The 24,175-nt window shown below is 37.3% G+C and overlaps 1 protein-coding gene across 1 annotated transcript in view; it reads left to right on the forward strand.

Annotated features, from left to right (window-relative positions):
- The window catches only part of MGAM (maltase-glucoamylase), a gene marked incomplete at its 3' end in the record, with an annotated part of 100,541 nt that extends 76,741 nt beyond the window's left edge, over window positions 1–23,800 (forward strand). The window contains exons 42-51 of the mRNA XM_027842314.1: window positions 1,485–1,541; window positions 2,149–2,273; window positions 3,908–3,996; window positions 5,068–5,117; window positions 6,892–7,062; window positions 13,179–13,331; window positions 18,427–18,621; window positions 20,605–20,759; window positions 23,267–23,435; window positions 23,704–23,800. Of these exons, the coding sequence (XP_027698115.1) occupies window positions 1,485–1,541; window positions 2,149–2,273; window positions 3,908–3,996; window positions 5,068–5,117; window positions 6,892–7,062; window positions 13,179–13,331; window positions 18,427–18,621; window positions 20,605–20,759; window positions 23,267–23,435; window positions 23,704–23,800 (1,261 nt within the window). The remainder of the gene's footprint in view (window positions 1–1,484; window positions 1,542–2,148; window positions 2,274–3,907; window positions 3,997–5,067; window positions 5,118–6,891; window positions 7,063–13,178; window positions 13,332–18,426; window positions 18,622–20,604; window positions 20,760–23,266; window positions 23,436–23,703) is intronic.
- Between the last annotated feature and the right edge of the window lie 375 nt (window positions 23,801–24,175).

Below are 24,175 nucleotides of genomic sequence, written 5' to 3' on the forward strand. Positions count from 1 at the left end.
TTGCACTCTATCTAGTGGCTTTTCTAAACCTTTTCATCCATCCTTAAGCCTCCCATGGCTTCTCGTCCCCCCATTCTCTCAGCTGAGAACCTTGCCTCATATTTTACAGAAAAAAATTGCCATGAATTCCCTCTTCTCCCCTCTTCCTCATCTCCTGTCACTCAGGTATCTTCTGCCACCTTCTCCTGTCTTACTCCTGCCTCACATGATGACGTGGCCTTATTCCTCACCAAGGCTAACTCCTCCACTTGTTCAAATGATCCCATTCCGTCTCATCTCCTCCAACAGATTTCCTCTTCTTTGATCCCCACTCTTTCACTTATATTCAGTCTCTCCCTCTCTACTAGCTCATTTCCTACTGCTTATAAACATGCCCATGTCTCCCCTGTCCTGAAAAAAACCCCTCACTTGAGCCCTCCATCCCTGCTAATTATTGTCCTATATCTTTTCTGCCCTTTGTAGCTAAACTCCTAGATAATACATGTGCTTTCACTTTTCTTTCCTCTCATTCTCTTTTTAACCATTTGCAACCTGGCTTGTGACCTTATCATTCCACTAAGACTACTCTCCTAAGTTACTAATGACCTCTTAGTTGCTAAACCCAGTGGCCCTCTCTCAATCCTCATTCACTTTGACTACTCTTCAGCCTTTGACAATCTTGATAACACCCTTCTTCTTGGTACTCTCTTCTTTCTAGGTTTTCAGAACACCATTATTTCCTGGTTATCCTCTTACCTATCTGACCACTCCTCTCTTTCCTTTGCCAAATTCTCCTCTAGATCATGCATAGTTGTCCTTCAGGACAACCTGGACCTTCGTTTTTTTTTTTAACTCTATACTACTTCACTAAAGTGATTTTCCCGAAGTATAGATCTGATCACCTCCCCTTACTCAATAAACTCCATGGCTTTCTCTTGCCTTCAAGAGCAAATACAAAATGCTGTTTGGCATTCAAAGTCCATCATAACCTACCCCCTTCCTACCTTTCCAGTTTTCTTACACCTTACTTCCTGACACATACTCTTTGATCCAGTGACACTGGCCTCCTGTCTGTCCCATGAACAAGACACTGCATCTCTCAGCTCTGGGCATTCTCTCTGGTTGTCCTTCATTCCTGGCATGCTGTCCTTCCTCCTTTCCACCTACTCATCTCCTTGGCTTCAAGTCCCAACTGAAATCCCACATTCTATAGGAAGCCTTCCCCAACCCCTCTTAATTCAGCTCCTTCCCTCTCATAATTATTTCCTATTTATTATGTTTAAAATTTGCTTTGTACGTACTTGTTTACATGTTGTTTCCTTCATTATATTGTAACTTCCATTAGGGGAGAGACTGTCTTTTGCCTCTTTCTGTATTCCCAGTACTTAGCATAGTGCCTGGTACATACTCAGCACTTAATAAATGCTTATTGATTGAAATGTAGTGGTTATTATTCTTAGTCTTTCTGGGTCAGTTTTCTAACAACTCATATATTTTTATTGCAGAATGCCAGGCAGGTGTCTGCCTACTTCCCCAAAGATCCCTGGTATGATTACTACTCGGTAAGTTTCTCTAATGGTACATAAGTGCTCAAACTTCACCCAGTTCAGAAAAGTGTGTAAGATCAGGGAGTGGGGAAGGATTGTGGGGGCCCAAGGTATCTCTTCTGTGATGTTTTCAGGATTTCTGTATAAGTTCTGACAACTCTACCCTCGTACATCTTGAAGAACTGACATTATGTAGCTGTCATTGATTGCTTTATTTCCATTTCTTTTCCCCTCCACAGTCTGAGATTCTCCTCTAGTCAGTTACTTAATTCCCTTCTGGTTGAACATCCATTGTTTCCAAAGGCCCTGACGAACCCTGAGAATGGAGATAAAGAAGAGCGATGAGACAGGGTTGATGAGATACACTGACTGGTGGGAATAATTAGGGAAGGTTTATTTTGAAGAAAGGCAGATTTGACAAGTTTTGGTATACAGGGGAAGGAGAGTAAGGAGGAATAATGTATGACCAGTTGAATTGAGCAGTACGCATGTGGTTAAAAAATAGGGTACATAACTGGAGGTGAGAGTCTATAGTGAGAAAGCACTTTCCCTACCTTGTCAACTATTCAGCTAAGGTGAAGTTCCTAAGTTCATTTTATCCCTGCCTTCCTCTCAATCAAAGGGCTCAGATATTGGAGTGAGGGGAGAGTGGAAGGACCTGCCAGCTCCTCTTGACCACATCAATCTCCATGTCCGTGGAGGCTACATCCTTCCATGGCAAGAACCTGCTAATAATACCCACTATAGGTGAGTGAGGGGAGCAGCATCCTTCTTTCCTTTCCAAATGTGTACCTCAGATCCTAATGCTAATTCTTTGTGCTTCCTGTCCTTTTCTTGAAAGACACTGCAGTATAGTGAACAGAGTGATGGACTTGTAGTCAGGAGGCCTGGGCTTGAGTTGATTTCTAGCAGTAAGACTCTAGAAAAATCCCCCAAAGTCATAGAGCCTCAGTTTCCTGATTCTTTAAAATCAGATTCTTGCACTGTCTACCAAATAGATAATGTTGATAGCAATGTGGGTGTTGAGAGGAAAGTATTTTGTAAAATCTAAGAAACTTTTATTTCCTGTATACCACCCAGATCTGTATCCAGGATAGAATGGCCAGTGCTTTGTCCCTTATTGAAATTTAGAGGGTTGAATAGCTCCAGGAGAGATAATTTTAAAATTATTGGACTATCTGAAAGCCATCATCAACAAAAGAGCCTAGACATCATCTTTCAAAAAATTTTCAGGGAAAACTGCCCTGATATTTTAGAACCAGAGGGCAGAATAGAAATTGAAAGAATTCACCAATCACCTCCTGAAAGAGATCCCCAAAGGAAAACTCCTAGAAATATTGTAGCCAAATTCCAGAGTTCCCAGGTCAAGGAGAAAATATTGCAAGCAGCCAGAAAGAATCAATTCAAGGACTGTGAAAACACAATCAGGATAACACAAGATTTAGCAGCTTCTACATTAAGGGACTGTAGGGCCTGGAATATATTCTGGAGGGCAAAGGAGATGGGATTACAACCAAGAATCACCTACCCAGCAAAACTGAGCATTATCCTTCAGGGGAAAAAAATGGATATTCAGTGAAACAGAGGACTTTCAAGCATTCTTGATGAAAAGATCAGAGCTGAATAGAAAATTTGATTTTCAGATACATGACTCAAGAGAAACATGAAGAAGTAAACAGGAAAGAGAAATCATAAGAGACTTAATAAGGTCGAATTGTTTACATTCTGCATGGAAAGATATTTGAAATTTAGAGGTTTGCAGATAGCACTTTTAGTCCTTCATCAGCATAAAGACAACTGAATTTAGCACCTAATTAGCAATAGTAATCTGTTAAAAACAGGAAATTACCAGATAGAGGTATCTTATGGGGGAAAGGGAGAGACTGGGGATTTCTACATTCATCCTTCCCCCCACATTGGCCATTTTCCCATCCTCCCAGATGAATGGATGGTACATTTCATTCTTTTCCTGGTGTTTGCCCCCAGCACATTTTATGTCATCTACCTAAGCATCATGATAATCCTATGCTATTCGCGTGGGAGATTTTGTATGAAGTGTTAAGTGACATCATGTGGATAGAAATGCTTTGTGACCTATCATGTGCTTCACCAATGTAGGGTGCTGCTGGGCATGATAAGTCTGAGTAGAGAGTCAGAGATGAATCATGAATACTTCTTTATTATCTATTCTATGGCTCGTGGATTAAAATCAAATTATGTCACAATTGTAACTTTTATTTCAAGCATGTTGAAAGTTCATACTTGATATTTGCTACAAAGGTAGTTGCATGATACATACCTTGGGGAGAATTCTAGAGAACAGAGATCAAACATCAATTCCAAGTTGTTGGGTGCCTTATTTTAATTTTTGATTTTCATAGCCGGAGAAATTCCCTGGGTCTTATTGTGGCTTTATCAGACAATGGAGTAGCTGAAGGAGAATTTTTCTGGGATGATGGACAAAGCATCGGTGAGTGGAGCTTCCTTAAGGTTCAATTTACATCAATATTGGTGTAAAGGCTACACTATAGCTTTTCTCAGCACCCATGTGTTCTTTGGTGTTGTTGTTCAGTCATGTCTGACACTTTGTGACCCCATTTGGGGTTTTCTTGGCAAAAATACTAGAGTGGTTTGACATTTCCTTCTCCAGCTTATTTTACAGATGAGGAAACTGAAGGAAACAGGGTTAAGTGACTTGCCCAGGGTCACACAGCTAGTAAGTGTCTAAAGCCAGATTTGAACTCAGAAAGATGAGTCTTACTGATTCTAGGGCCGGCACTCCCTCCACTGGGCCACCTAGCTGCCTGTGTTCTTGCCTATTTTCAAATCAGTTCATTTTAATAATTTATTAGGATGATTGATTAGAATCTATAGACTCTTGGAGTTGGAAGGGACCTCTGAAATCATCTAATCCAAATCATACCTGAAAAAGTTTCTGCTTGTTGTCATCTATCCTCTCCTTGAAGATTTCAGGTAAGGGGCAACCCAACACCTTCCACCCCCACCCCAAAGTGGGCCATCCTATTTTAGAATGTCTCCAGTTCTTCCAGTTTTTCTTTAAATTCACCTCTTTGTACCTCCCACTCATTTTTCCTGTTCTTGGCTGGGCTAGACTCAAGCTAGTTCCCTGGAAGTTTAGGGTTAACTTTGGCATAAGTCGAACACCCATAGGTCATTCAGCAGTTTAAAAAATAAGATTAAGTTAGCCACAACAGGAGAAAAATATTCAACAAGGGAAGACATTGAGGACATGTCGAGCTGATTCATCTGAGTGAAGGTTCCTTGCCCATTGTAGTCTACCACGTAGCATTGCATTGCAGTGAATTAACTCTCAAACCCTTACAGCCATCCATGAACTACTCTAGGATGCTGGGTATTTCTCCTGGAGTCTGTAAGTAGGAGTTTCTAAAGAAGACAGAGAATGAAAGAACCAAGGAAACAAGAAGTCCTGGTGTTGATAAGGTTGAAATGTTTGAGCTTTTTGTGTCTTAAGCTGTGCTTGATAGGACCTGGTAGATTTCATTCTGTTGTCTTGTTGCAGATACCTATGAACAGGGGAATTACTATTTCTCAACATTTTCTGCTAGTCAGGTAAGTGTAAATGGGAATTTTGACTTTTTTATTATCTTAGCAAAATTAATGGCACTAAAAGGCAAAAAATAAGAATTCCATTAAGGGAGAATTTTACTTGTTTGTTCTTTTGAGGGCCATAACTTTCCCAGTTGTCCAGAGCATAAAATCTTTGCTTGAATAGCCCATTGGTCTGTGCTGTCAACTGAGATTTAGAAGGAAGAATGAATTCTCTGTAATTTCATCCTAATAAAAGAGATTTCAGAGTATTTGGGGGAATGGTCAAAGCTAGGCCATCCCTCTCCTGAAGCCTGATTTTCTTTTCTTTTTCTCCCATTCTTTTCATTATAGGTATCATATTCCTAGAAATCTTGTAGGGATATATAATATGGTACTCAAAGTAGATTCCCACTGCTGAAATTATCAGAGTCAATAATGTGAAATCAGCTTTCATCATAAAGTTTGGGAAAATTTTGTCTAAACTGAATTCCAATTCTCTTAGTATCCATAATTACATGTTCTCTCTTTATAGCCAATAAAGGAGAGGGGCTTGTATTTGCAAGATGCTCCTATGGCATACATATGGCATACATATATGTGTGTGTAGTACAAATACACACTACACATATCTACATATTTTCATATAGATGTGATTAATATAAATGTAATAGTATATACATGTAAACACACATGCAGTTGTATTCATTATTGTTAGAGAATCACCTACATAAAAATATATGTTTTTATGTAGGTGAGACTCTGACTATATTTTTACCAGATAGTATAGATATCTTTGTTATATTTATATAAAATGAGATTGCTTCATGTGTAGCTGGTAGAATCCATCTTATTGCTTTAGAATCACACATAGGTAAATACAAACACACAGGTATATATAAAATATGCAAAAAATGTAAGTATATATATACTTGTATATATGTATATATATGTTTATGTATATATATGTGTGTGTGTGTGTATGTATCCTAATCCTGTTTTCAGGAAATTATTAGTAAATTTTAAAAGATAAAAGATTTGGAACTTAAGGCAGTGACTTTGAATTTGGACTCTGCTGCACATTCTTGATTAAGTTGCTCTGGTAATAATAACATATTCCTTCTGCAAGTTAGGGTTGATGACAATGGACTTCTTGAAATCATAATTTACATTTCATTTCTTCTGTTATTGAGAGAAAGTTGTATACAATGTGACAGATAACTCAGAAAGTCAGTGCCCCATTTAGAAAGTGTTGGGAGAAGAAAAAGTATGCCAGGAACTAGGAGGAATCCTTCCTGCCTTCAGCAATCTAGCTTTCAGCTTTGACACACAAGTAACACCAGTGGAGAGTTTGCTTAATATTGGATAGGGAAGGAAAACCTCATAAGATCATAAAATTTAGTGCTGGAAGGAACCTTAGGAGACATTTAATTCAGTTCCCTAATTCTACAAATAAGGAAACAGACCTAGAGTGACTAAGTAACTTATGTGCTCATGGTCACAGTTAGAAAAAAGTATCAGAGGTGAGATCTGAACCCACAGCTTCTAATTCCAAATAATGTCATCCCATAATAACTGAGTCCATTCTATTACAGAAGGGATTTTTTAGTCTTTCTAAATCAGATAATCTGGAAACAAAACACCATTGTTTTTAACTATTTACTGTTATGGCCTAATCCTAAATTCGTTCCTCCAATTACTGAAGCCAATAAAATGAGTTAGTAGTCACCTTAGACACTGGGAAATTTAGCCGTTGTAGGAGGAGATAACGTGGGTTCTCTTTTTGTGTGTCTCTTAGAATCACCTAGATGTGAAGGTTTTACATCAGAATTACAGAGATCCAAATAACTTAGCATTTAAAGAGATCAAAATCTTTGGGCAGAATTTCCAACCATTTCGAGTTACTGTGAAAGAGAATAACATTCCAATCCAATCTGATGCTAAAATCAAGTATGATCCTGCAACAAAGGTAAGCTTTTCTTAAACCTGTTACTAAATTAACCTCATTATTTCTGGCATCTGGGTTAATCAACTGTCTATGGTAACTAAATATCCTCATTATCTAAAGTTTTAAACCTTTAAACACCAAATTTTTATTCTTTTTTTTTTTCATTTTGGGCTGTGAAAATCTAAAATGTATTTAGAAATTCTTAGTAGAAAGGGTAAAGGCAGGAACTCACCCGAGCTCTCCCAAATTCCCCTCCAAATAATTTTAAAATAACACTTCAAAATGAATTCTGGAATGGCAGAACAAACAAAAGGATGGGCTGAAACAATTTTCCAGCCCAAGACAACTTAGAAGATTGGCAAAAGAATGTCTATCTCACCAGGGTGAGATTGGAATGTAGGCTAGCACAGGCAATGTCAGCAAGCCAGCAGCAGGTCTTGGGGGTTGCAGCAGTGGCTTCCAGCGTTCTCAGCACACAGATGGCAAGGGGATTGGACAATTGGTCAGAAGGAGATTACAGGGAACCTTTGCTGGCACTGGGTTTGCTGGTCTGATGTATTACCCAGATGTGGTTTAGGGTCACAGTCCCAGGCTGAAAAAAAGCACTAGCACACCAGTACATGAAACACTGGGAAGTGAGAACATTGGTCACAGTTCCAAGTGGAGAAGAGTGCATATGGTTGCTCATAGACCAGAGTACAGGCCAGGAAAACAGTGACCACACCTCTCCTTAGATCATGACATCTTGGAGGAACTAAAGACCCCCAGAACTAGCTCTGAAAACAGCAGCATAAAAAACCTGAAGCTTGGGACAGTGCTGTCTGCACCCCAGCAGCAGAGTCCAACTTTAACATAAAGTTAAAAGTCAAGAAATAGGCTAGAAAAGTAAGTAAACAACAAAAAAAGAACCTGACCATAGAAAGTTACTATTGTGACAGGGAAGATTGAAACACAAACTCAGAGAAGACAACAAAATCAAAACAGCTAATCTAGAGCCTCAGAGAAAAATGTGAATAAGTCACAGGTCCAAAAAGAATTCCAGGAAGAGCTCAAAGAGGATTTTAAAAATTAAATAAGAGAGGTAGAGGGAAAATTAGGAAAAGAAATGAAAAGTGATGCAAGAAAATCATGAAAAAGAGTCAGCAACTTGCTGAAAGAGGCACAAAATAAATATTGAAGAAAACATCATTTTACAAAACAGAATTGGCCAAATGGAAAAAGATGTACAGTGAAAAAAATTCACTGAAGAAAAGAACTCCTTGAAAAGTAGAATTGGCCAAATGGAAAAGGCGATACAAAAGCTTACTGGAGAAAATAATTCTTTAAAAATTAGAATTGGGCAAGTTGAAGTTAATGACTCTATGAGACATCAAGAAACAATAAAACAAAATCAAAAGAATGAAAATATTGAAGAAAATTTGAAATATCTCATTGGAACAAAAACTGACCTGGAAAATAGATTGAGGAGAGATAGTTTAAAAATTATGGGACTACCTGAAAGTCATGATAAAAAAAAAGAGCTTATACATATTCAAGAAATTATCAAGGAAAATTATCCTGACATCCTAGAACCAGAGGGGAAAATAGAAATGGAAAGAATCTACTGATCACCTCCTGAAAGAGATCCCAAAATGAAAACTCTCACAGGAATATTTTAGCCAAATTCTAGAGCTCCCACTTCAAGGAGAAAATATTGCAAGCAGCCAGAAAGAAACATTTTAAATGTCGTGGAGCCACAGTCAGGATAACACAAGATTTAGCAGCTTCTACATGAAAGGATTAGAATATGATATTCCAAAGGGCAAAAGAGCTAGGATTACAACCAAGAATCACGTACCCAACAAAACAATATAATCCTTTGTGGGGGCGGGGGGAATGGATATTTAACGATCAAGCATTCCTAATGAGACCAGAGCTGAATAGAAAATTTGATTTTCAAATATAGGACAAGACTTAAAAGAAGCATAAAAAGGTAAACAAGAAAGAAATCATAAGAGATTCAGTAAGGTTAAACTTTTTACTTTCCTACATGGAAGATGATACCTGTAACTCTTAAGAACTTTGTCATTATTATTAGGGCAGTTAGGAGGAGTATATGTAGAGAACATGGGAATGAGTTGATGATGATGGGATAATATATAAAAGAAATAAAATTAAAGGGTGAGAAAAAGGCATGACTATGATAGGATGATATCTGAAAAAGTAAAATTAAGGGGTGATATCTGAAAAAGTAAAATTAAGGGATGATATCTGAAAAAGTAAAATTAAGGGATGAGAAAGAGGGGTGCACTAGGAGAAGGGGGAAGGGGGAGGTAAAATGGGATAAATTATCTCACATAAAAGAGATACAGAAGAGTTTTTACAGCAGAGGGGAAGATGGAGAGAGGGAGGTGGTAGACAGCAATTGAACCTTACTCTCATTGGAATTAGCTCAAAGAGGGAATGACATAAACACTTAGTTGGGTATAGAAGTCTATTTTACCCTACAGGGAAGTAGGAGAGGAAGAGGATAAGGGAAGAGGGTTGTGGTGATAGAAGGGAGGGTGGACTGGGGAAGTGCTGGTCAGAAGCAAAACACTTTTGAGGAGGGAGGGTGAAAGGAGAGAGAGAGAAGGATCAATAGAACAAAAATAGGATGGAGGGAAATTCACAGTTAGTAATCATAACTATGAAAAAAATTTTACAGCCAGTTTCTCCGATACAGGTCTCAAAGAACTGAGTCAAATTTATAAGAATGCAAGTCATTTCCAAACTGATAAATGGTCAAAGGATATGAATAGGCAGCTTTCAGATGAAGAAATCAAAGCTATCTATAGTTATATGAAAAAAATGCTCTAAATCACTGTTGATTAAAGAAATGCAAATTAAAACAACTTTGAGTTAACACATCACACGTATTAGATTGGCTAATATGACAAAAAATGAAAATGACAAATGTTGGAGGAGATGTGGAAAAGTTGGGGCACTGAATTGTTGGTGGGATTGTGAACTGATCCAACCATTCTGAAGAGCAATGTCTAACCATGCCCAAATGGTTATAAAACTATACATACCCTTTGACTCAGGAGTACCATTACTAGGTCTGTATCCCTAAGAGGTTTTAAAAAAAGGAAGAAGACCTATATCTACATATATTTATAGCATCTCTTTTTGTGGTGGCAGAGAATTGGAAATTGAGGAGATGCCCATCAATTAGGGAATAGCTGAATAAGATGTGGTATATGAGTGTGAGAGAATACTAATGTGCTATAAGAAATGAAGAACGGGATGCTTTCAGAAAAACCTGGAAAGACTTACATAAACTGAAGTGAAGTGAAGTGAGCAGAACCAGGAGAACATTGTACACAATAACAGCAACATTATAGGATAATCAGTTATGTATGAGTTAGCTATTCTCAGCAATGCAATGGCCCGAGACAATTCCAAAGGATTTATGATGAAAAATGCTATCCACCTCTAGAGAAAGAACTGATAGAGTCTGAATACAGATGAAAGCATATTTAAAAAAAACAACAACTTTCTTTAAGTTTGCATGACTTTACATGTATAATCTATATCAAATTGCTTACTGTCTCAGGAAGGGGGAAGGGAAGGAAAGGAGGGAGAGAATTTGGAGCTCAAAATTTAAAATAAACAAATGTTAAAAATTGTTTTTACATGAAATTGGAAAAAAAAATAAATCCTCAGTAGACAGAGGATTAAATACAATCTATCTTTTTGTTGTTGATGATTCCAGATCATTTTTATGTGTAAAAGTATCAATGTAGATACAATATATGGATGTTCTGGAATTTAGAGAGGGAGGGATCATTTGTCTCTTTTCTCACAGCTTTCTTTTCAATTAATTGTTGAATCAAGGACTAAAATAGACTCTTCCCAAATGTAAGGTCACAAGAAAGAGCCCAAAAATGTTTTGTCTTCATTATCATGGGATCACAGTTCTTCAGTTGGAAGGGAGCTCAGAGCTCATCTATTCCAGCCATTTCATTTGATGGATCAGGAAACTGAGGCCAGAGAAGATTAAATGACTTCAGCCCATTTCCTTTGATTTTTAAAACACTACTATTTTTTTCAGTAACCTAGTTGAACACACCAACATACTTTATTTATCTGACTTGCACTTTAAAAATTTGTGAAACAAGAATATGTCTTGTCATTGTACAAATGTGTGCTACTCTCTTTGCTGGATAGGTTTTTTCCCTAAGTTTACAAATCATTCATTTTTCTGAGAAATTTTTTGCAACCATGATATCTAACTGTAGTCTTCTGTATGACCTCTGAACACTCAAGATTTATTTGATTGGGCTTTTCTTCCTGCCTGTTCTTCCCTTCGTTTTTTTTTTTCCCAGGCAATTGGGGTTAAGTGACTTGCTCAAGGTCACACAGCTACTAAGTGTGTCAAGAGTTTGGTCTGAGGCCGGATTTGAACTCAGGTTCTCCTGACTTCGGGGCTGGTGCTCCATCCATTGCGCCACCTAGCTGTTTCCTCCCCTCAGTTTTTAAAAATGAGATCTGTTCACTACAAAGGAGTAGAGAAAAGTAAGGGAGGTGATTAGAACACTACATGATGAGAGACAACATTAGTATGAGTGCGAATAAGGGAAGGGAATATGCATCTATATAGCACTTACTACGTGCCAGGCACTGTGCTAAGTGCCTTTACAATTATGTCTCATTTGATCTACACAACAACCCTGCAAGACAGGTGTTATTATTATCCCCATTGAAACTGAGGCAGACAAAGGTTAAGTGACTTGCCTGAAGTCACATAGCTAGTATGTGTCTGAGGCCAGATTTGAATTCAGGTCTTCCTGACTCCAGACCTATTGCTCTGTCCACTGCACTACCTAGCTGCCTTAAGTGAGTATAGTCAACTTGTCTTAATTGCTAGAAAATCATGGCATCTGATTATCAGGCTGCTAGAATGGAATTGTACAAAATAAAACAATGTCATCCCCTGTGTCACTGTGGTAAAACTATTCAGAGGATATGCTTTTAATAAATGAATTCTATACAAAGACCACAATTTTTTTTTCAGCTTTATATTTTACTCATCATTTTCCCCTCTGTTCCTTCAAGCTTTCTAATACTGGGTCTTACTTGGAACTACATTCTGAAATTAATCCTATAATCATAGTAGAGCTGGAAGAGGCTTTAGAGGTCAGTTAGTCCTAAGCCTTCACTTGTATTCCTGTGGTCAGAGATCAGAATATCCTTCCAGGTTCCAATGGAATCACAAATCTAGAGCTCGAATGGATCATTTCATCCAAAAACCTCATTTTATGGATGAAGACCCTCTGAGGTCAAGAGAGATTAAGAAACTTGTCCTGGGTTCTCCAGGTAGTAAGTAATAGAAGCAAGCTTTGAAAGCAAGTTCCCTGGGTTCTAAATCCAATGCTATTTTTGCTATTTCTGCTGTATCATGATGAAGGAATAATTAAAAGCATGACTCTGTTTTGTTTAGAATAAAACTAGTTCTTGCCCATAGATTCTGTCTGTCTCCTTTGCACATCACTGATTTTTCATGGAATTAAATTTGTCGGCAGGCCCACAGGAGAAGGAAGGAAAAGTAACTCTCAAACTGGCAATGAGGTTGGTCTTGTGGTGAGGAGAGTTGGTATTGTGTTAGATTAGAAGGGAAGGAGCCTTCTAAATATATCATTCTCACTTCCCTACCTAGAGAGACGTCTCTTCTAATAAATAATAGAAAAGAAAGAGAAACAAAACAGTTTAGCAAAAGCAACATATCAACTAATTCTGAAAGTATTTGCAGTGTTTAGTGCCTCTTTAGACCCACATTTGCAAAAATGGGAGGGAAGGGCATTTTCTCATCTCCTTTCTGGGGCCATGGTTGGTTGTTATGATGACACAATGTTAAGTTTTATTTATTTGTTTTTTGTTCTTTCCATTTATATTCCTATAGTAATTATCTATATTGTTTTCTTTGTCCTGGACTTTTTTTTTAAACTTTGCATCATTTTTTTTCTATACTTCTTTGAATTTTTCATATTTATCTTTCCTTATGTGGTCATAATATTCCATTACATTCATGTACCAGAATTGTTTTAGTTGGATGATTTTCTAATTGCTGATTTCAGTGGTACCTTTTTACTAACAATTTGTTTCTATCCTTACAGGTGCTTCACATCACAGGACTTTATCTTGAACTGGGGAAGCAGTATACAGTGGAGTGGTCCACAGATTTCATAGACACAGAAAAATTTGACTGCTATCCTGATGCAGATGGTTCTAATGAAGAAAACTGTAATTTGCGTGACTGTGCCTGGGAGGTAAGATCACACAAACACTCTCACACACATTGGCATAAACACATACACCTCACCCCACCCCATACAAATTTTCTCCCAGTTCATCCTTTTCTTCTGATGATTCTCTCCTTTCCTCTGACCTGCTCTAAAGTAGCATAGTGTGGTAAATAGAATGGTGGACTTGAAGTCAGAAAGACCAGGGTTCAAATCCTCCTTCAGACACATTAACTATATGATGTTGGTCAAGCCACTTCACCCAGAAACCTGACCTCATTTTCCTCACTTGTAAATTAGGGGGTTGCACTTTGACTTCTAAGCTCCCTTCCAGCTCTAAGTCTGTGATCCTAAAATTCTATGATCCTATGTAGATAAAGGTTAGGTATAATAGCTAGGTGGCAATGGATAGAATGCTAGGCCTGGAGTTAGGAAGACATGATTTCAAATCTGGCCTTGAACATTTAATAGCTATGTGACCCTGGGCAAATCCCTTAACTCTACCTCAGTTCCTCAAATGTAAAATGATCTGGAGAAAGAAATGGCAAACCACTCCAGTATCTTTGCCAAGAAAATTCCAAATAGAGTCATGAAAAGTTGGGCATGCCGAAAAAAACTTCTGGGAAAACTGGAAAAGAGTATAGCAGAAACTAGGCATAGACCAAAATCTCACACCATATACCAAAATAAAGTCAAAATGGGCACATTATTTAGATATAAAATCTGATACTATAAGCAAACTGAGAGAGCAAGGAATAGTTTACCTGTCAGATCTATGGAGAACAGAAGAATTCATGACCAAACAGGAGATAGAGAACATTACGAAAAGCAAAATAGATAATTTTGATTACATTAAATTGAAAAGTTTTTGCACAAACAAAGCCAATGCAACTAAGATTAGAAGGAAGGTAGAAAACTGGGAAAGAATTTTTACAACCAGTCTCTCTGATAAGGGCCTCATTTCTAAAATATATAGAGAATTAAGTCAAATTTATAAGAATACAAGCCATTCCCCAATTGATAAATGGTCAAAGGATATGAACAGACAGTTCTCAGATGAAGAAATTAAAGCCATCTATAATCGTATGAAAAAATGCTCTAAATCACTATTGATTAGAGAAATGCAAATCAAAACAGCTCTGAGGTAGCACATCACACCTATCAGAATGGCCAACATGACAAAACAGGAAAATGATAAAGGTTGGAGAAGATGTGGCAAAATTGGAACACTAATGCATTGTTGGTGTGGTTGTGAAATGATCCAACCATTTTGGGGAGCAATTTGGAACTATGCCCAAAGGGCTATAAAAATGTGTGTACCCTTTGACCCAGCAATAGCACTTCTAGGGCTATATCCCAAAGAGATCACATAAATGGGAAAAGGACCTACATGTACAAAAATATTCATAGCAGCTCTTTTTGTGGTGGCAAAGAATTGGAAATTGAGAGGATGCCCATCAATTGGGAAATGGCTGAGCAAGTTGTGGTATATGAATGTGATGGAATACTATTGTGCTGTAAGAAATGATGAACAGTCTGACTTCAGAAAAACCTGGAAAGACTTGTATGGTCTGATGCTGAGTGAAGTGAGCAGAACCAAGAGAACGTTGTACACAATAACAGCCATGTTGTGTGATGACTAATATTGATAAACTTAACCCTTCCTGGCAATACAGGGATCTAAGACATCTCCAGAGGCCTTGTGATGGAAAATGCTATCTGCACCCAAAGAAAGAACTATGGAATCCGAATTGTTATTTTTTTCTCTTCTGTTGAGTTTTGTTTCCTCTTTCTGATGGTTCCTCCTATTGGTTTTAATTTCTACTTACAACATCACTAATGTGAAAATATATGAATGTAAATGTATAGCCTATATCATATTGTGCGCCATCTTGGGGAAGGCAGAGAAAAATTTTAATCTCAAAAGCGTATGGAAGTGATTGTTGATAAATCAAAATAAATTCATAAAAAAATTTAAAAAGAAAAAAAGAAAAGTTGGGCTTGACTGAAAAATGGCTGAACAACAACAGAATTGGAGAAGAAAGTTGTACAAAGATAAGTTGCTATCATAGATAGAAGTAACCAGAGCAGGGACAGTTTAGTCCTTGTAAGTAGCTGAATTACCCTAAAGTCTTCCCTTTTCACTGCTATGGCCTCTTCTATTGTAGAGACACCAGGAAGGAATTGAGATAATTCAAAGCAAGTGGATATTTATGTGGGAGTTTTTGTCTCCCCCTCCTCCTCCGATCCAGAAACCTATAAACTTCAAATCCAGATGATTGAGTAAAAGAGTCAGTGAAGAACGGACTGTTCTATTTGGAGAGGCCTCTGGTCCCAGGCTAGGCCATCCCAGATCTATCTCTTTCCACACATGTCAATAGAGAATCTTTTTTCTATATTTACAAATATTTGCCACTATAGTGGTATGTTGAAATGGATTAAAAGAGCCACCTTTTTTTTTCTTCCCAAATTATCTCCCTAGACTCATGCTAGGGAGTAAATTTTATTTTTTGTGGGATTCATTCATTTCGTGATGTTCTTCACACAATTGACTAGGGAAAGACCACTGGTCAAAATGTTCACTTCTGATATCTGCATTTAACTTGTGTTATCTCAGTATATAGGCTTTATTATCTCATTAAGAAGCTTAGCTCCAGGCTTATTATCTTATGATATTACTTTTGGTTTCTAAATCAAGAAACTAGAGCCAAGGATTCCTCTGAGAAAGAGTGTGCCAATGGGGAAGAAAGGAGGAGAGGCAAAAGATGGCACAGTGTAGTAGAACAAATGTTGTTGTTCAGTCGTTTTTTAGTCATGTCTGACTCTTTGTGACCCCATTTGGGGTTTTCTTGGCAAACATACTGGAGTGGTTTACCATTACCTTCTCCAGCTCATTTTACAGATGAGGAAACTGAGTCAACCAGGGTGAAGTGAAGGTCATATAGCTAGTAAGTGTATCTGAGGCTGGATTTGAACTCAGGAAGATGAGTCTTCCTGACTCCAGGGCTCGCACTCTATCCATTGCACCACCTAGCTGCTGGACTTGAAATCTGGAAAGAGTTGAGTTAAAATGTTAAAATGCTGACTAGCTCTGGGATAAGCAAGTTATCTAACATATATGAGCCTTAATAGCTTATCTACAAAATGCAGATAATAATGCCTGTAGTACCTATGTATGTACTTATATGTACCTTATGACCCCTTCCCTATTCTTTGTCCTTACTCGAACTCTAAGCTCACCGTAACTTTCCCAGGCCTTCACTGCTACACTGTCTGTATTCTCTTCTCTTCCTAACCCCCTGGATGAACCAGTTCAGCTCTCCATGACTGTCTTTTTTTAAATACCCTGTCCCCTCACAGATCATGCCTTGTCAAACTCTATCTAGCCCTATATTACTCCCACCATCTACCTCCATCATTTTTCACATGCTACTTAATAAAGCTTTGGAAAGTCATGTTTGAGAAGCAAACATGCTCATCTCATCCACTACAAACTTATGTTATCTATTCTCAACTGAGCCCTCACTGCAGCGAAGCAATCCTACTCCTTCCTACTCTTATCTTTCTTCAAGACTATCAGAGGACTCCTTCTATGCAGCACCTCAACTGAGGACCTCATTTCATATTTCACCAAAAAAATAATTGAGGTTAATGCTGAAAGTTAGATCTTCTCGTCTTCTCATCTCATGTCACTCTGACATCATCTGCTGCTATTTTCTCTTTCACTGCAGTCTCTTATGAAGAGGTAGCCCTTCTCCTTGACAAGGCCAACTTTGATTTTATCCCCTCCTATAGTCCCCAGAAGATTGCTCCAACTCTAGTCCCCACTTTCTACTCTTTAGTCCTCTCTCTCCTTTCTACTGCTCCTTCCATGAATCTTACAAATACGCCTGTGTCTTAGGTTCTACCATCTCGCTAGCTGTTGTCTTATTTCTTTCCTTCTCAGCAACGTTGAAAAGCTTGAGTCTCCACTTCCTCTCTTCTCATTCTTTTTTAAACCTTCTGCAGTCCAGCTTCCAACCTTGTCATTCAACTAAAACTACTCTCTTCTCCAAATTTACCAGTGATCTTTTATTTGCCAAATGTAATGACCTTTTCTCAAATTTCATGCCTCTTTGCTTTTTTGTAGCATTTAACCCTCTTGATCATCTTCTTCTATTGGAACTCTGTCCTTTCTGGGTTTTCATGACACTGCTTCCTCCTGATTTCCTCTTGTATGTATCTTCATCTTTGCTGTATCTTCATCTGCAAATGATTCCCAGTTATATGTGTGTATGTGTATCCATTCATAGTCTCTCTCTTGATCTCATAAGGACCTCAAACTCAAAATGTCCAAAATAGAACTCATTATCTTTACTCCCAACATCCCCACCCCCCTCTGAACTTACCTGTTGTAATCAACGGCACCACTGTTACTCTGGTCTCCCAGATTCTCAGTTGCATCTTGAACCCCTCACTCACTCATGCCACATAAGTTACCAACTGCTTACCTTTAATAAATCTTTCTCATATATCCCTTTCTCTCCACTCATATAATCACCACCCTGGTTGACGCCCTCATCACCTCTTTTCTGAAATGTTATTCTAGCCTACTAATTGATCTCCCTGCCTCAAGTCTCTCCCTACTTCAGTCTGTCCTCCTCAAAGCTGCCAATGTGATTTCCCTAAAGTACAGGTCTATACCGTGTTACCTTTCTTACCTGCCCACTCCCTTACACACACTAAGTAAATTCCAGTGGCTCCCTATTTTATCTAGGATCAAACATCAGTTCCTATTGGATATTTAAAACACTTTACCATCTGACTTTTTCCCTATCTTTTCAGTCTTTTTAAATTTTACTCCCACAATTTAATAATCCATCCATTGGGAATTTATTTTGTTTGACTTTACATATTTATAAAAGGGGTTTTGTTTTGTTTTCTTGCTAAGATGAGTGGGAGGGGGGAAGTAGAAGGGAGAGAAGGCAGATTTGTTGAATGAAAAATTAAGAGAGTCTGGGACATCTCCCTCTGAGGAGCTCTTTGTAATGGTTTGGAGGACATGAGCTAAATGTACCCTTTCATCTTTACTTACAGATTTCATGGTTTTGATTATTCTCTAAAGTTTTTTTTTTAATTTCAGCCAACCAATTCTCCAGGAGTCCCTTATTGCTATATCACCAAATATTATTATACGGCCAGTAATATTCAGAAGAGACCAGAGGGCCTAACAGCAGACATCTCCCGAAATGTGGAGGTCAACCACTACCCTTCCACGCCCATTAACCACCTCCGATTGGATGTGACATTCCATAAAGATGACATGCTACAGTTTAAGGTACACTGAGCTTATAGCTCTTGTTAATGAAGAGGTTCACAAGGATCAATTAGCCAATGATACTAATTTAGTATCTAGTATGTATGAGAAATTTGATTAAGTACTGTAAGTACCCAATACCTGGGATCACAGTCTGTTTACAAAAAGAGAAGTGGATGTTAATGCAGTGATTTTGTTATGGAAGATAAAAGGCCATAGGACATATAGAGGAATAGGTCATAAGTGGTCAGGGTGGAAGTGTTATTTGACCTGGGTACTTAGGGATAAGTGGAAGGGAAATAGATGGGAAGGATGTACTTAAGACATACAGCATAATTATGATTTTATCTCTACTTCCATGATTTCATCTTTCAAAAAGAATCATCTGTGGCTAATTATTAAAAATTTCCTCCCCAAAAATTAAAGCAAAAGGAAACTTTCTTTTCTGAGAAAAGCTTGTTTTTATAAAGGAATAAATTCTTTGAAGACATCTTCAATATCTTACCAAATATCTGTATAGGTCATCAATACTTCTTGTGAATGGATAAAATCATTAAATTGCATATGCAAATCACCGTTACGATAAATGTGTTATTAGAAGGATCATCTGTCTCCCCCAATCTAAATATAAATAAATGTATGTTTTAAGGACTAGATTAAAATTCACCCCAGTTTCATTGAGGCATGGCATATTGGGTAGAATGTCGGACTTAGGGTCAGGAAGATCTGGGTTAAGATACTTCTTACCTGATGCCTATCAGCTGTATGACCACAAATATGGTCATAATTAATAATTAATCTCTCTAAGTCTCAGTTTCATCGTAGGTGAAACACAGAGAATAATATAACAATATAATATGTAATTCAAAGGGTTATGGTGAGCCTTGACTGAGATTATGTAAAGTACTTTGTAAATTTTAAAGCACTATAAAGATGTTAGTTATTATTACTTTCATGCCCAAGTTAAAGCAATTGTTTTTTTCCTTGAAATTGATCCCACAATACTTGTTCATGTGTACTGAATCCCTGTATTAAGCAAACACTGGAGAAGCACTGGGGAAGAGAGACAACAATTCCATCAAGAAGCTCATAATCTGTTAGTGTTATTTAAACCAATTAACATCTCCTATGACACCCTAAAAATAAAGTTTCATGTCTAAATTTGGCTCTTAAATGGTCAATGTTGACATGCAAACACCAAAGTGGAAAATCTGATTGGAGGGATATTCTACTAAAATTATGTGCCTAAGTTCAAGTTCATATCTTTGTTTGCTGTGTAGACATTTCATAGGATCACAGATTTAGAACTAGAAAGGACATTAGAGATTACCTGGGGAAGTCACAAATCTTTTGACTTTATTTTTATCTGTACAATGAGAGTTGGATTACATTATTTCTAACTTCACAAGAATGAATAAATGAATGAATGAAAGGATACTTGTTAAGTACTTACTATATGTTGAGCACTGGGACTATGAACACAAAAGTAAGACAGTTCTTACCCTCAAAGACTTTATAGTCTAATAGTAATAATACGTAGAGGTCTAAATACTAGATGAAATAGAATAAGCTTTTGAAAGTGACAAATGAATTGTAGTTTACTGGCAAGTAGAACTACTAGAGTGGTTTTATCAGCCTTCTAATTAAATTGAAGTGATCAAAGTATACTTGAAAACTAGAGAGAGAACGAAAGTACTCCTCTTGCCATGTCTGGCTTATTTCAGGACTAAAAGCAGATAGATCCTCAGAAACCATAGAATCAACCATGAGAATGAAAAAAAAAATCATTTTTAACTTTCTCCCAATCTGGGTGCATATCAGATTTAGTTTTAAACATTTTTATTGATGAGGAAATTGACAAAACAGAGGTTGTCTATAGCCTTATATAAAACTTAAAGTGAGTGTCTTAATATATACCCAAGTCTTTCCCTGCCGGGTTCTCTGGCCCTAAGACTGGTTCTAAGACCATAAATAAGATGAACCTCAAGTTTTTCTGTTTTCTAGATCTATGATGCCAACAATAAAAGGTATGAAGTCCCAGTGTCCTTAAATATTCCAAGTGCCCCCGTCATCCAACCTGAAAATCTTCTCTATGATGTGACCATCAAGGAAAACCCATTTGGAATTGAGATCCGCCGAAAAAGCACAGGCACTGTGATGTAAGTAGTTTTGTGCTCCATATGTATGGTAAAATAAATGGGCAATCAGAATTTTGACTTGACCTTGATTTCTGGAATAGTGGAATGGGCCACTGGGTTTGGTCACCAAAAATTAGTGACCAGGATTCAAATCTTGAACAAGTGTATGCATCACTTCACATCCCTTGGCTTTCTTAATCCGTATGATGAGGTAATTGAATTAGAGAAAGTATAAGATTCCTTTCAACTCTCAATGCTATGATATTATGTCCTACATGACTCCAGTTAAGAATTCGACGATGATGGACTATTACTGTGAGAGGAAACTGGCATTGTCTCTTTCACTTCCATATCCATATCCATACATTTTTAAATTATGTAATGCCTGTTAGATCTATGACCCACAAAGGTCAGAGAAACTGGCAAGGAGAGACCTGAATATATATTAAGACACCCACATATAATTTTTATATAAGGCTATAGACAATCTCTATTTTTTCTCAATTTCTCCATGAATAATTTTTTTTCAACTTTTAAACATTTAACTTAAAGTTTTGAATTCCAAATTCTATCCCTCCTACCTTCCCATCCTGCCCCTCTCTCTGAGATGGTAAACAATTAAATATAGGTTATACATGTACAATTATATAAAACATTCGATATTAATAATTTTATATAAGAAGTCTCAAATTAAAAGAAAAAATGAAAGAAAGTGAAAAATAGCATGCTTCAGTTAGTATTAAAAAATATCTGTTCTTTCTGTGGAAGTGATAGCATACTTCATCATTAGTCCCCTGGGATTGTCTAGGATCATTGTATTGCTGAGAATAGCTAAGTCATTCACAATTCTTCATCAAATAGTATTGCTATTACTGTGTACAGCATTCTCTTGGTTCTGTTCACTCCACTATGCATCAGTTCATGTAAATCTTTCCAGGTTCTTCTGAAATCATCCTGCTTGTCATTTCTTAATAGCACAATAATATTTCATTACAATCATATACCAAAGCTTGTTTAGCCATTCCCTAATTGATGGGCATAACTTTGATTTCCAATTCTTAGCCAAAACAAAAAGAGCTTCTGTAATTTTTTTTTTTTACAAATAGGTCCTTTTCCTTTTTTTTTTTTTGAATGTCTTTGGGATATAGACTTAGCAGTGGTAATAATTTTTAAACTAAATCTGATATACATACACATTGGGAGAAAGTTTTATATATGTATATGTATATGTATATATGTGTGTGTGTATATGTATGTATTTGTGTACATATATGTATATACACACATTTTCATTCTGCCAATTATAAGGTCTGGAAAATCTCTATGCATTGTAATTTCCCATGGAAAAAATTTGAAAACCATCCACTATAAATAAGGAAAACAATACTATAGGGCCATGGTGTAGAATAGAGAGAGATTAAGTATTGTATATGCCCAGATTCAGGGAAGACCTCGATCAGATATTCCTGGGCTTTCTTCCAAATGGAAGTTGTAGGACTTAATGAAAAGATCAGTCTTTTCACACTCCAGGGAGAGAAAGCCAAACCAAGAACAATCTATTCTAATAAAGTAACAACAAAAATAAGCAGGCTCTTCCCAGGTGCCATTTTCTCAGGGCCCCAACTTTACCAGAAGCTTTAATTACTTCCCCAGACGTCCTAGGGTTTACTGCATGTAATGTTAAATTGGATCTGTTATCAAAAGACCAACTTGAGTTTCCCTGAGACAGAGCTGGTCTACTGCAGTTAATTAGGAGAAAGACAATGGTAGCACAGAGAAGAGAAGGAAATGCCAAGGAAAGAAGCAGGATAAATGAGTAGATGAACTTGGATTTTATGTTAAGGGATTAGAATATTTTTAAAATCCAGTAATAATAATAGTAAAATTAATATAGCATTTACTATGTGTCAGACACTGTGCTAAACACTTTGCAATTATCATCTCATTTGATCTCTACAACAACCCCGGGAGATAGGTGCTATTATTATTCCTATTTTACAAATGAGGAAACCGAGGTAAACAGCAGTTAAATGACATGTCCATGGTCGCACAGCTAGTAAGTGTGAGAAGCCAGATTTGAGCTCAAGATTTCCTGACTCTAGGTCTGGCATTTAATCCACTGAAGCACTTAGCTGTCTCCAACACATTTGATTGTATTGACTTAGAACCATCCATTATATTATTCTTTAATAGTTTGGTATTATAAATATCTTACCTCTTTTTCTAATTTATGAGCTTCCTGAAGGTAGGAACTATTTCATGTACTTTTTTTAATTGCGTCATTCTAGGTTTTTCTATTCTATCAAGCCCCCTTGCCCTCATATCTAAATCCTATTTGCTGTAACCACCTCTGAGTCAAAGCCCTCTCAACTAAAGAAAGAGACTTCCTTCAGAGACTTTCTTTATCCTGAAGTCTAGTAAATGAAGCTGGAGTAATTATGGCTATTCTGCAGATCCTTGTAGTAGAGATGCACATCACAGGAATTCTTCAACCCTCCTTAGAGTCATGATGTACTCTTATGTTTCAGTTGGGATTCCCAGGTCCCTGGCTTTACCTTTAATGACATGTTCCTACGTATCTCCACCCGCCTCCCATCTCAGTACATCTATGGCTTTGGAGAAACTGAGCACATGACATTCCGGAGGAACCTGAACTGGCACACATGGGGAATGTTTGCTCGAGACCAGCCCCCAGGGGTAAGTGTTCACAACTTGTAGCTATTCATACATATTGTTTTCTTTGGCCCTATTCCAGGATAAGTTTATCCAAGTTCATGCTCTTCTAGTAAAGATAGTTATGAATCTGAGTAACCCAATTATAAATACTTATTGAATTGAATCACCCTCTCATTCTCCATTTTCCTTGAGACCTTGAACTTCACCCAAGGAAGATTATGGATCCAGCTTTATTATGCATTGTCCTTTGTGTAAACCATGACTGATCTCTTTTCAACTGTTGACCTAGTATAAGATGAATTCCTATGGTGTGCACCCCTATTACATGGGTCTGGAAGAGGATGGCAATGCCCATGGAGTGCTCCTGCTCAACAGCAATGCCATGGGTAAGATGGTGGCTTCTTTTCTGACCCCACTTAATCTAGGAGTTTGGGGAGGTTTCTGAATAGGACAGTCACAGCAGAACTCTAATTAAGTAAATTCAGTACAAATTTATTAAGCTTTTGATATGGGCAAATCGCTAGACTCATCATCAGATAAGATAAAAAGATAAAAGAAAGCATGGTCCTTACTCTTAAACTGTTTTCAAGCTAAAAAGGGAGATAGAATATGTATTTAAGTAGCATGCAATAAAGTTCATAATAAGAACAGAAGAGAAGTATGAACACAGGACTATAAAAATTTAGAGAAGGGAGAAGATACTTGGCCCCCAAGGCTCAGAGGAGAAAGAGAGCAGAATACTAAAAGTTATGTTATTTTGA

This window comes from Vombatus ursinus, unplaced genomic scaffold (genome assembly GCF_900497805.2).
Source record: "Vombatus ursinus unplaced genomic scaffold, bare-nosed wombat genome assembly UNPS02014870.1, whole genome shotgun sequence".
Classification (NCBI taxonomy): Eukaryota; Metazoa; Chordata; class Mammalia; order Diprotodontia; family Vombatidae; genus Vombatus; species Vombatus ursinus.